The sequence below is a fragment of the Peromyscus maniculatus genome, chromosome 8 (genome assembly GCF_049852395.1).
Source record: "Peromyscus maniculatus bairdii isolate BWxNUB_F1_BW_parent chromosome 8, HU_Pman_BW_mat_3.1, whole genome shotgun sequence".
Taxonomy (NCBI): Eukaryota; Metazoa; Chordata; class Mammalia; order Rodentia; family Cricetidae; genus Peromyscus; species Peromyscus maniculatus.
The window spans coordinates 61,967,562-61,981,194 of NC_134859.1; the positions used below are offsets into that span (position 1 = coordinate 61,967,562).

General features: G+C 46.1%; 1 protein-coding gene across 3 annotated transcripts in view; it reads right to left on the minus strand.

The window, feature by feature from the left end:
* Vps53 (VPS53 subunit of GARP complex) overlaps nt 1-13,633 on the minus strand; it is a 153,568-nt gene that overhangs the window by 104,225 nt on the left and 35,710 nt on the right. For all 3 annotated transcript variants that reach the window (XM_006977408.4, XM_076542912.1, XM_076542914.1), the window contains 2 exons: nt 6,587-6,673; nt 1,569-1,684 (listed from right to left, as the gene is read on the minus strand). In XM_006977408.4, coding sequence (XP_006977470.1) covers nt 1,569-1,684; nt 6,587-6,673 — 203 coding nt within the window. The remainder of the gene's footprint in view (nt 1-1,568; nt 1,685-6,586; nt 6,674-13,633) is intronic.

Sequence of the window (13,633 nt, forward strand, 5' to 3'; positions counted from 1 at the left end):
AGACCATTGTATAAAATGTCGCTGAGGATTGTGGTGCACAGGAGAACAAAACCATTTTTCTAGAATACAAAAGAGGATGACTGTTTGTGATTTCACGTTAACTGCAATCTGTAGTTTTAAGCCAATGATAAAGAACTGCATCAGAGATGTCGACTTGCCCTGCTGCTAAGGGTAATACGAAGCTTGAGTAAAAGATGCTGATAAAATCAACAGTTACACATGGCAATGAAGTACAAACTATCAGGTCTGAATCTTCCACTGGAGTTGGCTTTCACATTAAATGTGTAATTCATGACTTCCCTTCGAGACATTTCAAGGAAAGGCTCAAGTTCAAGCCACGGTGCTCCACTGCCATTGCTACCTGCTAAGACCCAGAAGGAAGGAGGAGGATGGTTCTTGAGTCCCACTGGCTGCCCGCCCTGGGTGATCACTCCTGCAATGGACCAGGGACTCTGTTACCCATGGTAGACCCAGCAGAGGCTAGGAATGATGCAGCCCCTCCTCCTTCCTTCTGGGTAGCCTCCATTGCTGCCACATCTGCATGTCTGTGAAGATGGCTGGTCTGTCCACATGTGAAATTGCACTATGACTAGGGCAGGGGAACCAGCCGGAGCACCCCACACCCCAGACAGGAGCGGGGTGCTGGAAGAGGAGGCTTTGGACACCCCACACCTCAGACAGGAGCGGGGTGCTGGAGGAGGAGGCTTTGGACACCCCACACCTCAGACAGGAGCGGGGTGCTGGAGGAGGAGGCTTTGGACACCCCACACCTCAGACAGGAGCGGGGTGCTGGAGGAGGAGGCTTTGGACACCCCCACACCTCTGACAGGAGCGGGGTGCTGGAGGAGGAGGCTTTGGACACCCCCCATACCTCCGACAGGAGTGGGGTGCTGGAGGAGGAGGCTTTGGACACCCCACACACACACCAGACAGGAGCGGAGTGCTAAAGAAGGAGGTTTTGAATCACTATTCTGTGGTAAACAACCAGCAACTTCTTTTAATACTGTTTCTAAATGTGTTAAACAGAAAGCTACAATATTGAAAACATGGGTTTTAGAAAAAAAGTGGGTTGAATGATACATCAAAGATTTGTTTACAAATGGTCTCTTTGGTGAGGTGCAACTCAGCCCAAGAGGAGGAGGAGCAGCTGCCAAGGCAGAGGCCCTGGGGAGTGACTGAGCTGCATCACTGTCTGACTTACTGGTCTAGATCTACCACACCAGACCACCCGGTTCTCGGGGTCCTTCTCATGGGCTTTCTGTGGCCTCCTCAGGTCATCTGTCCATCCTTTTCTTATTAAGCAGATGTTTGTTGTCTTTTGCAGTGTTGGGGATGGGACCCAGGGCTTTGGGCATGTCAAGCAGGCACTCTGCCACTGGGCTACATCCCCAGCTCTTTTCTTAAGTTGTGAACACCAAAAGTGACTGAACACTTGTGATCAGTGTTCCAAAAGTGGGGCAGGATGGTGAGGCTAGCCTGGCTGGGAAATGAATAACTCCATGAAGTCACTCTCCTTCTGTGGAACATTTCGCATGGGTTCCCTGAGAAAGTTCACTCTGCTTACTTACTCCAGGGAGTCGACCCCACCGGCCAGCATGTGCAGGTGGTTCAGTGTCGTGATTGAGGTGGTCAGGTGGCGCTTGGCATGGTCTAACTGCTTAATATCTCGGGTGATTTCCTTCACCTACACATTGAAAACAACAGGGGAAGGGGGGAGGGTAAGAAAGCTGTAAACCCACCTTCAAGTCACTCCACAAGAAAATCATACACATACAATCATTTGAAATAACCTCAGGTTAGCCCCTAGAAAAAATAAGAATACTCTCACAATATAAAACTAAAATAATTTACAATAATTAGCTCCTTTCATGTTTTCTTTGCTTGTTTCTCTTTTTTAAAGATACATTTTGGGGCTGGGTGTGGTGATGCATGCACACCTTTAATCCCAGTACTTACAAGGCAGAGGCAGGCGGATCTCTGTGAGTTCAAGGCCAGCCTGTTCTACATAGTATGTTTCAGGACAGATAGGGCTAGGTAGAGAGACCCTGTCTTTAAGGGGAAAAGAGCAAAGAAGAAGAGATTTATTTTTCTTGTTTTGTACGAATGTGTGTATACTGGAGCCACAGAGGCAGGAAGAGGGTACTGGGTCCCTGGAGCTGGAGTTAAGACAGTTGTAAGGAGCCTGATGTGAGTGCTGGGAACCAAACTAGGGCCCTTGCAAGGGCAGCAAGTGTTCTTACTGCTGAGCCATGTCTCCAGTCCTCAGCTTCTTTCTTTTTATTGAGACAAGGTCTTACTCTGTAGCCCTGGCTGTCCTTGAACTTGCTATCTAAACCAGGCTGGCCTTGATTTGTGTCAGTCTTCCCGCCTCTACTTCCCAAGTGCTAGGAATATAGGCACGTACCACTGTATCCAGCTGTCCTTTTGGTCTAATCTACCATGTAAGTGAGCCCTTCCTTTCTTCAAGTCATTCTTTTGGGCTGGCTGTGGTGGCCCACGGCTATAATCCTACCTACCACTTGAGTGGCTGAGCCATGATGATCACAAGTTCACTGACAGCCTGGACTACACATTGAGTTTAAGGCCAGTTTGGATTACCTAGCAAAACCTGTCTCAAATGGTTTTTGTTTAGCTTTTTTTAAAATTTGGCATCTCTTCAGATTTCATACCTAGGGTCACAAAACCCTCAAAGAAAGAAGTTTATTTTTTGCTCTTGATGGAGCAGAGCACTGAGGATAGGGTGGAGTCAAGTCCAGCACATCCCTCCCCAGTGAGTGTGTCGTCTTCTGCCACTACAGGTGCCGGCTGGGCTCAGCTGGCTGCACTGAGGCAGTCTTTATCATGAAGCTATAGTTTATTCCTGATCTCCAGCCAAAAAAAGACTGACTCACATTAAAAAAAAAAAAAAAGTCCAGTGCTTTTGATAAGCTTAACGTGTAACCTCCTAAGAGGAGAAGGGCAGCCTGGGGAGTGGAAGCTGCCAGGTGTCCTGGCAGACCCGAGAGAATGGAGCATGGCGTGGGAACGCAAGGGTCTTCCAGTCAGGGGAAGTGGATTCACCAGAGAAGCTGCGGGAGCCTCCACTTCTGACAGACAGGTGAAGTCTTTCACTAGATTGATCTACAATGACCAAGAAGCGTGCGTGCGTGCGTGCGTGCGTGTGTGCATGAGTGTGTGCGTGCATGCATGTATATGAAGGACAGAGGACAACCTGTGGGACTGGTTGTCATTTTCCATCTTGGAAGTCCCAGGGATCAAACTCAGGCCCTTAAGCTTGGTGGCAAGCATCTTTATTTATTGAGTCATCTTGCCAGCCCAAGGGAACCTTTTTCTTTTCTTTTTTTAAAGATTTATTTATTATTTATTATGTATACAGTGTTCTGCCTGCATGTATCACTGCACTCCAGAAGAGGGCACTAGGTCTTATTACAGATGGTTGTGAACCACCATGTGGTTGCTGGGAATTGAACTCATGTCCTCTGGAAGAACAGCCAGTGCTCTTAACCTCTGAGCCATCTCTCCAGCCCCAGGGGAACCTTCTTAATAGCAATTTGGTTTGGTTCCCCAGGCTTTATGACACCTGGAAAGAAAGGAGTTCCATGGATATCGAACACAAATATTCTAATCATTAGATACGTACATGTCTCAGTGAGGTGAAAAATCCTACAGTGAGTTAAGCTCATATGACCTGATTTTTGGTTTAACCATTCTAGGTAAGTAACTGGTAAAGAGAATTCCCCCGCACAGCCACAAGCCTTTACTGTACAAGGCCCTGGGTTCTATCACTATCACCACTACAGGAAAAAAAAATTGAGCGTGGGTCAAAAGAAGATGTGAATGACATAATACATCAGAAACTCATCTGGCTCTGTAATCTGATCACACACTTCCAACACTGAAGTTATCATCCTCTTGAAAGCAACCCCAGTCTCTTTCTGGGCTACTTGGCTTCAATCCTACTGTTATTTATTTATTTGGTTGGTTGGTTGGTTGGTTGGTTGGTTGGTTGGTTGGTTTTTCGAGACAGGGTTTCTCTGTGTAGCTTTGTGCCTTTCCTGGAACTCATTTGGTAGCCCAGGCTGGCCTCGAACTCACACAGATCCACCTGGCTCTGCCTCCCGAGTGCTGGGATTAAAGGCATGCGCCACCACCTCCCAGCCCTACTGTTATTTTTGAGAGAGCCAGAGAGCTTCAGCATGCAACCAAGGCCTTTAATTCTTTTATTATTATTATTATTTATTTATTTTTATTTCATGCACATTGCCTGCATATATATCTGTGTGATGGTGTCGGACTCCCTGAAATGAGAGGAACAGGCAGTTATGAGCTGCCCTGTGGGTGCTGGGAATTGAACCCAGGACCTCTAGATGAACAGCCAGTGCTCTTAACCACTGAGCCATCTCTCCAGCCTGACCTTTAACTCTCAGCTTCCCCAGTGCTAAGCTTACAGGCACATACACCACACCTGGCTCTGGTCTGGGAAGCTTTAACCGCCATTTTGTTTGTTTTATGTGTATAAACATTTTGCCTGTATGTATGTCTATGTACCACTTGTATGCCTAGAAGGGACATCAGATTCCCTGAAACTGGAGTTACAGATAGATGGTTGTGAGCCCCAAGTACATGTTAAGAATCAAACTGGGGTGGGATAGTGGTGGTGCACACCTTTAATCCCAGCACTCAGGAGGCAGAGGCAGTTGGATCTCTGAGTACAAGGCCAGCCTGATCTACAGAGCAAGTTCCAAGATAGCCAGGGCTACATACAGAAACCCTGTCTCGAAAACAAAAACAAAAACAAAGAAAGAAACTGGAGTCCCGGGGTCCTCTGAGAGAGCAACCAGTGCTCTTAACTGTTGAACCATCGTCTCTCTAACCTAACACTGGGTCTAAACTACTCATCTAGACCTCTTCTCATCCCTGCATTCACAGCCAACACACCCTCTTCCTCTATCCTTCCTCATGGCTCTGCACCATAGCTTACTGGTCTTTTCATTCCCAGGATCTTGTATCACATAACCTGTGCTGCTTTAGACAAGCTGAACTACCTGCTATGCCCTAAAAAATACCTTTTTTTAAAATGACTTATTTATTTTTATGTGCATTGATCTTTTGCCTGCGTGAGGGTGTCAGATCCCCTGGAGGTAGAGTTACACATAGTTGTGAGCTGCCATGTGGGTACTAGGAATTGAACCCAGGTCCTCTGGAAGAACAGCCAGTGCTCTTAACCACTGAGCCATCTTTCCAGCCCCCTAAACAGAACCTTTAATGGCAGGACATGCAAGGAGTACTCAGGGCAAATGCATGAACGGCTGTTCTGCAAAACAGATTGCTGAAACTAATTGCAAAGGTCAGTCATGAGCATCCAAAAAGGACAAAGGAAGCAAGATATGGTGGGTTCAGATTCAGAGAAATATAGAGCTGAATCTCAGCTCTACCACTTACACAATCTCTGTCTTAGGCCAATTTTCTTGCTGAGTATCAGTTTCCTTATTTATAAAATAAATAATCAAAATAAATGAATAAAATAACAGCAATGACACTAAATCTCACTGCAAGATTGTCAGGAGGGCTGTATCAAATCACTTGTATAAAGGAATTGGCACTGTGCTTGACACCTTGAGAGATTTTGCCAAGTACTAATTCCCCTATCATTGTGTTCCACTTGGCTGGAAGAGGGTGCACAATCCAGAACAGCAGCTTAAAATCACAGCATTATTGCTGAGCATAAAAGCTGAGTATAACCGCTGAGTGTTTAAGAGGCAGAGACAAGTGGATTTCTGTGAGTTCAAGGCCAGCCTGATCTACACAGAAAAACCCTGTCTCAAAATAAACAAAATTAAGTACAATGAATTAAGTACAAATGTCATCTCTGCTAGTATCACTTGATGATCACACTGCTTGGTGCTGAGTATTGTACTCCAGAGAAAATAGGTGTTCTGCTCTGAGATCCTGTGAGGCAGACGTTTTTATTATTTCATAGTTGAGGAAGCTGTCATTTAGATGCATCACATGACTTAGAATCTCAGCCCAGGAACCCAGAGCAGCCTGGTAGCTCCTGAGAAGCAGCTGTGGTTAAGGCTAGGTTCCTGGTCAGCAGGTGCCTTCTGAGCACATCCCCTACAAATTCAGAGAGTAGGAACTAATGAAAACTGTGTGCGTGTATCCTGGTATGGTACCCCATCCCAGACCCTCGACCAGTGTTAGTTAGTGAGCTACTTACCAGATTACATCTCAGATATCTTAACTGGGAAACACAAGCTAGAAACATGCTAGAGAAAGGCTTCCAAAATGACTAGGAAACTATTTGTGTGTGTGTGTGTGTGTGTGTGTGTGTGTGTGTGTGTGTGTGTGTGTGTATGGGGGGATTGTTTCCTATTTGAAGAAGCGGCTGCAAATGTAGGGCAGCAAGGCTGGTGAGTCACCCTGTCTCGCAGCTCCTCTGAGGCAGTCAGGGATGTACTCACAGAGAGGAGTGTATGACCACTACTGGCAGGCAGGGGGAGGAAGAGCCTGTAACTACTGTGACTGACAGAGACGCTAACTTCCCGCTCTGGGTGCAAACGTGTAAGGAAGACACCTAACTCACCATTTGTTCTGATTTTTCTGCTTTGTCTTTGATATCCTTGATTTTGCCAAAGAGCTGCTGAATGGCTTTCTGGGCCTCTTCGAGAGCCTAGAATAAGAGAAGTGGGTTAAAAATGAGAAGCAAGGAGAATGAGCGCCAGTCACTCTGCTCTAATCAATTCCAGTCTGCCGGAAGTTCTGACCAGAAACTCTCTCGATTCATTGTTCTCGACCGACAGTTCCACTGCACCCGAACAGGAGAGGGAGATAAAGCCTCGTACATGAGCACAAGCAAAGTCTAAGAACTTAGTAATCCACAGCATAAAATTTAAATTCAGTTTTTGGTTTTCTGAGACAGAGCCTTACTATGTAGTCATGGTTGGACTAGAACTCTCTGTAGACCAGGCTGGCCTCAAACTTGCAGCAATCCTGTCTCTGCCTTTCTCGGTGCTAGGATTATAAATAAGCACATGCTACCATGCTTGCCATAAAGTTTCCATTGAAAACTAAACCAGTCCCTCTATTTGGTGATTCCTATACATGTTACTAATGACAAAGGACACACAGCTGTCTCTCAGTATGTGCATGAGCCTTCACACCTGTGAAAACAGTGGCAGCTCCAAGTCAGAAGTAGCTAACTCTGGACACCGGCTGGGTATCAGTTTCCTCATCTACAAAATAACTCTAAAAGACTGTGTCAACAATCACCGCCACCACCAAAATCAGGACTAGCATGGGGACTGCAAAGTTGTGGCCAATCTTAGACATTTATGATGTCCTACTTAGAAACCGATAAAATGAAGTCAGAGGGGCACATCTGAAGCTATGGTGAGCCAAATGTTTCTCAGGAAATAAACCGCCACAAAGATGGACGGGACACAAGGAAAACGTCATTGTTCACACATCGCCGCGATGAGGGGAGATGGAAGGGCACTGGAGCTACACACGTGGGGGGCTCACGGACTCTGGGGTTTGTGATAACCCACAGCTGTTCAGTCACGCCAGTCAGAGTTTCATTCACTCTTTCAGTCACTCAAGCACATTCTGATTAGGTGCTGTACGAGGGGAGAGGGAAGGCGAGACGAGGGAGGGGAGAACCGAGCCCTCGGGAAGTCCAGCTGGCTGCAAGAAAAGGCAGTGGCAAACTTTCGAGACAGAAACCATCATCGGCAGAGAAACAGGACTATGATGTCACCCAACCCAAACCAGTGCGTGAAGGTGAAAAAGAGCACTCACTCCTTACACTGGATTAAGACAGAGGGCTGCCACCGACTACAGGGAAGATGCTGAAAACCGTGACGAAGTCGGATTACAGGGGCCGAGAGCGGGCAGCAGACAGTGCCAACATGGTGAGGAGCTGATACAAAGCTGGGCTGGCCAACGATGGCCCGGCTTTGTCTGCCACTTGTGTAGGTAAATAATGTGGTTTGGGAGCCCAGCCTGACTTGCTCATGTTCATCACACAATGCCAGCGAGGATAGCTACAACATCACATGGGCACAAAAAGCTGACTGAGCTAGACACGGCGGCACGTGCCTATAATCTCAGTCCTGGGAGACTGAGGCAGGAGGGCTGCCATGAGGTAGGAATGAGCCTGAGCTATTTAGGGAGACCTTTAACAAAAAATGGAAGGGAGGGAGGAAGGAAGGGAGGGAGGGAGGGAGGGAGGGAAGGAAGGAAGGAGAGAAGGAAGGAAGGAAGGAAGTTCATTGGACTCCAGCAGACTACCTTCGATAAGGTTTTTGTGTGACTGATGAAGTGTGGAAAAGCAGCAGCAAATGAATGGAGGAATTCTCAGTGAGAGATGCTTGCACACTCTACTATGTAAATAGTTCAGAAGGGGGAACTGGTTGTGCAGTCCTGGGATAATTGTAGAAGAGCATTGTTTCTATAATTTTGGTTTGTTTTTGCAGTGCTAAGAATCAAACTTAGGACCTTTATAAAGTTCTGGATTTACTATGGAACTAGCTGTCTAACAGCTGTACATACCCCAGGACATGAATACTCCAGGCAACTGTCCACTAGGGTTAGCTAGGATAGTCCCGCTATGTGACTGCATCATGTAACAATGATAAAGTTATTCTCGTTATTATTGTAGGCTGGCTTGCATTGTTTTGTTGGGGCATGATCATGGAGCCCAGGCTTCCCTAGAACTCACTATGTATCCCAGGAGGACCTTGAACTTCTAATCCTGCTGCCTCTAGTGCCAGGACTCCAGACATGTGGTAATAGGCAGTTCTAGGGATCAAACCCAGGGCTCCCTCATGCATGTCAGGCCATGCTCCACTAACTAAGCCACATTCTCAGCACCTTCTTTGGATTTGTAAGACACAGACTCATTGTGCAGTTGAGGTTGGCCTTAAACTATGATTTTTGCCTCTACCCTCAAGTGTGAGGGTTATAGTGTGGTTCGGTATAATTATAGATAGCTCCTCTCATTCTCAAAAGTGGCCCTGGTGGGTCTGGTGAGGTATCTCAGCAGTTGAGTCCTGGATGTTCTTGCAGAGGACCCAGGTTCATTACCCAGCACTAGCCTGGCAACTCACAACTGTCTGTAACTCCAGTTCCAGTTTTGGTAGGCAAAACACTCATACACACACACACACACACACACACACACACACACACACACACACACACAAAATAATAATAATAAAATAAAAAAATAAATAAATAGATAGATAGATAGATAAATAAATAAATAAATAAATAAAACTGATCCTGGTGATAAATTATATGGTCACTTTACCAAGAGCATCTAGCTAAAGCTATAGCACAGCTAAAATCCAACAAATCTTTGCCAAATAATTAAAAACGTCAGCACTGAGTGGCAGCACTCAGACTATTCTGCATCAGGGTGCTGTGGTCTACCATCCCCTTAACTTCAGGTACAACCTCAAGCAGTGGTTCAAACTCACTCACAGCATCACACTTTAGATTGGTAGCATTTGCCTGGGTAACCAAGTTTAATGCCAAGGTGATGCTACAGGGGAGGGGTCAGTACACTCTAAACTCATTGGAGGCTTCTAAACATGCTTTTGAATCATGATGTCAGAATACCACAGAGACCTTACAGGCAACAGACTGCCAAAAAAGACTTTCTTCTTGGGCATGGCTCATGTGGCATTCTGGGATGTTTAAGGCATGCATGTTACAGTGACATGCTGATGGGATTATAGCCAAACACCTTAAAAGGACACGTTGTACACTAAGGAGCTCCTGTCCTGTCCTCTCCAGACTGCTCCCACCGAGGGACACAAGACTCACACAATCTTATATTTCACAGACTTCAAGAAAGATAAACGGTCTGCCAGATATTTTTTCAGCCTTCGCTTGTTATAATAATGTACTGAAGCTCATGAAAGTTAATATAATTCATTTTCCAGAGTCAAAATGTTTCCTCTGAGAAGTAAGTCTACTTACTCAGTCCCTTCTCAACTAGTCCTAGCATTTGCTATCTGCCCTCCAATAGTCAACTGCACCACAGAAGAACAGTTCACACCTGGGAAAAGTGCAAGGCCTACGGAAGAAGATTCTTCTGAAAACAAAAAACAAAACACTAACATGCACATCTGACACAGGTAATCAGAAAATGCTCTGGAAGATTCTAGCTCCACTCCTGGACACCATTTAATATGGTACTTTCCCATGTCAAACTGGATCCAGATTGAAAACAGAATCAATCACCCCAAATGTCTGCTTTCCATCACCCTGCCTTTCTGCTCTGCCTGCTGTCTCTGAGTGGAGCAGTATGGTGGCAGTCTGAGCCTCGGGTATCGCTGCATAGCAATTTCTACTGTGACCCTCTTTTGGCAACTCTACATCTGTACTCAGAGACACAAAGTGACCCACTGAGCTTGCTTCCGAGACTTAGCAAAAGCCATTACAGTATCCTCGTGCTTCTGTGACCCACACACGATAGCCATGACTTTCAAGTGTCCTGCCTCCTGAGGTACATTCTGAGCAGGATCCTGGCCAGACTAGGTCACTGGCCCAGAAGAGAAGCAGCACGGACCTGGCACAGAGGTCTCTCCTTTCTTTCTTCCCTTCCTGTTTCTTTTTGGCAGACCAGAAGGGCAATGCTCTTGGTCACTAAGCACCTCCTTTGGCTCGAAGATGGATCTAACTGGGCAGTTGCTTTACCAGAGAATTATATCACTCTCTGGTGAGCCCAAAGGTAGCCTTCAGAAACTGAAATCCCATTTCCTACCATTTGCTGCTGCTGTTCATTTTAAAAAGATCTTGTAAACACTAGGTGGTGGTGACGCACACCTTTAATCCCAGCACTCAGGAGGCAGAGGCAGGCGGATCTCTGTGAGTTCGAAGCCAGCCTGGTCTACAAAGTGAGTTCCAGGACAGGCTCCAAAGCTACACAGAGAAACCCTGTCTCAAAACACCAAAAACCGAAAAAAACAAAAACAAAAACAAAAAAACCTTAAAGTAGTAACATTTAAGGTTACTAGAAAGAAAACCAGATTTCCCAACGTTTTTCCACCATTGCTATTTTACACTGACATCTGCTGGTTCCCCGTTCTTTTCTATTACATGGGGATGAAACATGCTGTACTGGATAAAGCAAGTGATCTGGAGCCAGAGACTGAGGTTGGAGGCTTGGCTTTAACCATGTGATCTCTGTCAAGTCACTTGACCTCCAGGAGTCCCGGCTTTACCATTTCTAGAACAGAAATAACAGCACCCCTTCCAGAGATTTTTTTGTTAGGAAGACTCCCTAACGGGGTTGGGTGATGAAATCTTTGGAACTGTTGACCCAATACACCCCAAACCTGCAGGTCCCCTCTCCCAGTGTTCTTACCGAGTCCTGTGTTAAAGGAGCAGAGCAGACAGTCACACGCCGCAATTATGATTTTTCCAGAACTGGAATTGGGAAGGAGAGCTGGAAGATGAGGCTAAGCTAGACAGCAGCAAGGTTCTCCAATAAAGGAAGGAGGCTAGCCTCCTGGGAGAGACAGACGCGGGCATTACTCCAGCTCTAAGCTTGGCTGTTTGACAAGGCCTATGGAGACACTTCCCATGGGCAAACCGTTCAACTCCCTTCCCAGCAATTCTCCTCTCCCTCCACGGTTTGTTTGTTTGTTTAAGACAGTTTAAATCGGGACTTTGTCTTTTAACCTGCAGTCCCGACTCCATATATGAGTGCCATGCTCATGGAAGGGGTTTACTGACTGGCAACCAGTACACTGTTTCCTGACTGTCCCGATGGAATACAAAGGTCATCGGTGATCTTTCTGGAAAGAGCTTTGTAAACGAGCTGGCAAAGTCGAGTACCTGAAGGCATCTGGGAAGGACGATGAGAATGACATCTCCCAACTATGCTGAAAGTCAAGGTGGCTTCAGAAAGAGGTTGGCTTACTTATTTAATTATCTTTAATAAAAACTGAGTGCCTGCTGGGAATGGTGATCATCTTTGTACTCAAGAGGTTGGGGTAGGAGGAACTCAAGCTTGACACTAGCCTGGGCTACACAGCAAAACCGTACCTCAAAAGCCAAATGACAATAACAAAACAAACAATGAAAACCATCCTGCCATAAAGCAGATGAGGAAAGGAAGGAAGGGAAATAAGCAGGGTATCTACCAAATGGACTGTGCTAGATCTGAGAGGAAACGCTACTCAGCAAAGGAACATGTCTTTCAAAACAGTTTTCAGGGGAAACCTGCAAGAAATGTAAACATGTGGCGGGCGGCGGTGCACGCCTTTAATCCCAGCACTTGGGAGGCTGAGGCAGGTGGAATTCTGAGTTCTAAACCAGCCTGCTCTTATAGAGTGAGTTCCCGAAAAGCCAAGGCTACACAGAGGAACCCTATATTGAAAAACAAAATAAAGAAAAAAGAAAGAAAAGTAAGAACCATGTGAGTTGAGGGGGCTGGGGCGGGGCGCTAAGAAGATGATTCAAGCAGTCAAGTGTTTGCTGCACACTGCGTGAATCTGGATCCCCGAACCCACGGAAAAAGCTGAGTTAGTGCTGCACCGGTAATCCAGCACTGGGGAAGCAGAGAGAGAGGAGGGTCTCCAGGGCTTGCTGGCCAGCCGGTCTAGTGAATCTGTTAAGCTCCAAGTTTAATGAGAGACCCTGCCTCAAAAAAATGAATTGGGGGACTACAAGAGGGCTCAGCAGGTGAGAGCACTTGTTGAGCCTGTTAACCCGAGTTTGATTCCCAGAACCCATCAGGTGGGAGGAGAGAACTGACTCTCACAACTTAAACTTCTGCTCTCCATGCACTACCCTCTAAAGTTAACTCATTTTTTAGAAAGTGTAGAGCAACTGAGGAAGACACCTAATGTCAACCTCTGGTCTACACATGCACATGTACCCACATGTGCACTCTCCAACCCCACAGAAATGTCATTAAGAGAGAAAAATGATACACAGAGAGATGAATAAAAGAATCATTCCTCAGCATTAGTAAGATAACTGTCTAGAAAGCAAAAACTGGCAAGGGATACATCTGAGTCCTAAACAAAGGCCCTGATGTCATCAACTGGTAGAAGAAACATCCAAGTAAGTAGCTTCTATTTATAGAAAGTCCTTTCTGAAACTGTGGGCCATCCTGTACCAGTCAGAGCTGTTGCTATGGAAACAAGGCATCCTCAGCTGGAGCAGAGGTGCTCCAAGAAGCCTCAGCAATAGTAACAATGTAGCTCCTTCTCCAAGAAGATATTCAACAGCTGTCGAGGCTACAGAACTCTCTGCTGCCCCCGGCCGGCTGTCAGGGTTGTGTTTTCCCTGCATCCTACAATACACTGAGTTAGCAGCACTGCTGGGGGCCACAGGAGCACCCATCAGATGAGAATCACTACAGTTCACACTTATCCTCTGTTAGCCCATTCAGAAACCCAGAGGATAAAGGGGCTTTATTTACAGCACAGTTTTCTTTCCAAGTCTGTGAGTCAAAAGAATGTGCCGAGCAAAGGGAGTAATTCTCACTTTATTTGCTAAAATGCTCTGTTCCACATAAGTTACTTTTTTTTTTTTTTTTGGTTTTTCGAGACAGGGTTTCTCTGTGTAGCTTTGCGCCTTTCCTGGAGCTCACTTGGTAGCCCAGGCTGGC